At 43.8% G+C, this 3,337-nt stretch overlaps 1 protein-coding gene across 1 annotated transcript; it reads left to right on the top strand.

Moving 5' to 3' along the window:
• Positions 1–914: 914 nt before the first annotated feature.
• LOC137956824 (probable membrane-associated kinase regulator 1) lies at positions 915–2,021 on the top strand. Its single transcript, XM_068804461.1, has one exon. It carries the CDS (start codon positions 928–930, stop codon positions 1,858–1,860), a length of 933 nt encoding a protein of 310 aa, XP_068660562.1. The 5' UTR covers positions 915–927; the 3' UTR covers positions 1,861–2,021.
• The last annotated feature ends 1,316 nt before the right edge of the window (positions 2,022–3,337 follow it).

Here is a 3,337-nt window from a genome sequence, read left to right as displayed (position 1 = left end):
GGGCCGAAATTCTCAACGGAAGACTAATCGAGATTCGGATAAGAAACAGAAGAATTATTCGAAGGCACAAAAGACGCCAGCACAGATCCAAAAAGAAAGTTCAGGAGATCACGCAACAGATCGAAAATTGAAATCGCTGAATTCGTGTATGTCATCGTCTTTTATGTGGAAAAGGATGCATCTCAGTATCTAAGCAGGTCAGGGGCGGCGAGAACGACTGGAGTGACAAAAGAACAAAGCAATTCCTTTCAAATTGCCCATTTTCTTCTTTTCTCCAGAGAGAAAGCAACGCACCAGCGTTCACCGGATCATCTCTGATTTATAGCGTGGAATCCAACTCTGCCATTTTCGTCATGTACTTCAGTTATCCAAGTTGGTCTCTCTGGTCTCGTTTTGTTAGTGCTTAAAAAAACCTAGTTTGTTACAGATCTTTTTGTACCTATAATCCTTCTGGATCCAAAAACCAATATCAAAATTATTAGTCAAAATCTAATGGATTTGGCAGCTCAAAAACAACTCGTCACTGAGGAAATAAAAAGTTGAGCAGTGATCATGAACTGCAGTCGGTCCACGTGCAGCAACGTACGGTGGCCTTACATCCTCAATTTTATTCAGCGTCACTGGTCGGCCCGCCTACACGTAGCTTAGAGTCCCACCTGGCCCACCAATTGAAGAGAAGAATTTGGTCTTGCTAAAGTAATGAGAAGAAAAGACCCTTTGGGCATAAGAGTCGTCATTTCATCACGTGATGGTTATTTGGTGGGGGCCCGATGCTCCGGCATGTGACACGTGGAACACGATTTATTATACGTATCTCTAATCCATCGTCTCTGTTATGTTGAGTCAACCAAAATGGTTTAAATACGGAGGAACTAGGCTCGTGACAGCGCATGTTCTCGAATTCGGAATATGTTTCTCTGCTCTCAGATGGCTAAATCCATCGACAACATAGATTCAAGCCTCAATCTCTTCTCTCTCTCCTCCGCCCCTTCTTCTCCCTCCTCTTCTTCCGACTTCGAGTTCACCGTCTCCTTCTCCCCGACGTCCAAGAAACCTTCACATCTCTGCCCCGCAGATGAGCTCTTCTACAAGGGTCAGCTCTTACCCCTCCATATTTCTCCACGCCTCGATATGGTTCGGACTCTCTTAGCGGCTTCCACCTCTTCGTCTTCTTCCCATTCCAACTCCACCGGGTCGAGGGACTCCAATGGAAGCTCCAACGATTCCTCTTCTTTCACCTGCGACATCCTTCTACTCAACGACTGCGATTCTTCCCGCCCCAGCTCCGCCACCGACGACGAAGAGTTCAAGAAAACACCGGCCTCTCTGACCAAAAAATCCAAGTACTTCTCCCTCTCTCACTTATCTTCGGTTTTCCTCCGGAAATACAACTCCAACTCCGTTTCCCCCACTAAGAGAATCGGTTTGTCGGCCAAGGAAGCCATAAAGAAGTACGTCAAGAAGGTGAAGCCCCTTTACGGCAGGTTGTCGCCCAAGAACCCCACCTGCGCCGGGGGCTCCTTCCTTGTCAAGGCAGAGACAACCTCAAGAGAAGCACGGATGGATTACCACCACACGGGGACCACTTTTAGTGAACAAGTGCGTGGTTGTTACCGCCATTCTTTGTTCTCCGGAGACCTCAATCTGAGGTGCCCACGCCAGAGTCGAAGCTTTGCGGTAAGCTGTCCTTCATCCATGCCGTCGTCTCCAAGCCACTCTGGGGTACTCGCCCCTGCCCACTACTCGGATACCTCGTCTTCGATGGAGGAGTTGCAGAGTGCGATTCAAGGCGCCATTGCGCATTGCAAAAATTCAATGGCTCAGGATACTCGGAAAAATTCGGTCGTCGCCAGCCAGTGATACTAGCGCCAGTGTAGACTTGTAGTCCTGAATCGCTCAATCTCTGTTGTTCTGGAATTCGAATATTCAAGATCTGTAATTATTCTTAGTAAGCCTCTAATATTGAAGGTCTTTAATATCCGAAATTCTGAATTCAAATATTAGAATGTTCGAAGTGCGGAGGAAATCGAATGCTTTCGCTTTGCCATGTCTATCGCAAAATTCCGGAGCAGTTTTTCATTTCATTTCCAGCAATTGCTGCTTTGTATCTCAAACCACCCTTACCCTCGATCCTGCTTCCTCCGTGTTCCGGACTCCCGAATCTCTATCATCGGTACCCGGATCCAGTTCTACTGGCTGAACCTTCTGATTTCAGCTTTCATGGCGGCAGATGACGCACATCTACCCACCTAAAATATCGAGCCGGGATTTGATTTTTCAGCCTTGGCTGTTGAAGTTTGTTGTTCTGAAACGTCATCTAAAGCAGCTTCGGTGTGGCCATGTCCACCAATCGAGCACGATATCTAAATTTGGTACAACAGCCAGTGAACTGTACCGAAGAGGGCGTCCTTTTTCCTTTGTCTGCTCTTCAGTGACTCTGCACTCTGCAACAGACCCATGTGCCTAGGATTCAATCTCCCTGGCTTTTACGTGGGATTGCAGTCTGCACATCGAAAGTTGGATTCCTCCATTACAAGCTACTAATTATTTGTCTTAAGTACAGAAGGCATTTTAACTGTATTATATATCATATATCATATATCACCGTTCTATTAAACGTTTCTGCTGCTTCGTCCGCTCGGAATCAGGAGTCGGAGAGGAGCTGGACAACCGATTTGAAAAATGTCGACTAGATCTTACGTACTCAGATAATAACTACTAAATATTAATCACCCATTAAGTGATTGCGTGAAACAGGAGTTTTAGGCGAGCTGATCTGCTGGAGATGCTGCTTGCCTACCGAGAACAAATTGATGTCAACAATGGAGTATAAGCCTCTACGTTCATTGGTTATTCTATTATCTTATATTGACAGAAGTTTGAAAACGATGATCCTTCCATGTTTGTCCTTTTTATTCGTTAGGATTCAGTTTCCATTTCCGACTCTCATGGAAGTTTAGGTCTAGAAATTATTGGAACCATTGGCCTCACCGGCTCAGTGCTCATTAAATCTCTTTGTTTTTTCTCTATTTTAGCTTTGTTTTTTAATGGCAAACCTACCATGGAAAGTATAAATGGGCTGCATTTCATGAACGGAAACGGCAAGGAATAGATGTGGAGCAGAGACATTTTGCATCCTTATAGGAAGTTAAATTGATAAAAAATTATTTTTCTTTTAAATTTTTTAAAGGAAATTAATTTTTCATGTGTTTTTATTGTTCCCATTATTACCTATTAAAACAGTAGTAAACTTAGACTTTTTTTTTTAAAGAAATGATTAATTTTGGTAAAAATTATTTTATTTATAAAACAGGCACAATGACTAGAAAATTTAGTC

This window comes from Aristolochia californica, unplaced genomic scaffold, assembly GCF_029961685.1.
Source record: "Aristolochia californica isolate CCGP_79_NKW_82.1479 unplaced genomic scaffold, dmAriCali1.0.hap1 SCAF_2, whole genome shotgun sequence".
Lineage (NCBI taxonomy): Eukaryota > Viridiplantae > Streptophyta > Magnoliopsida > Piperales > Aristolochiaceae > Aristolochia > Aristolochia californica.
The sequence above is the reverse complement of the archived record's forward strand: the minus strand, read 5'-3'. Positions and strand labels throughout refer to the sequence as shown.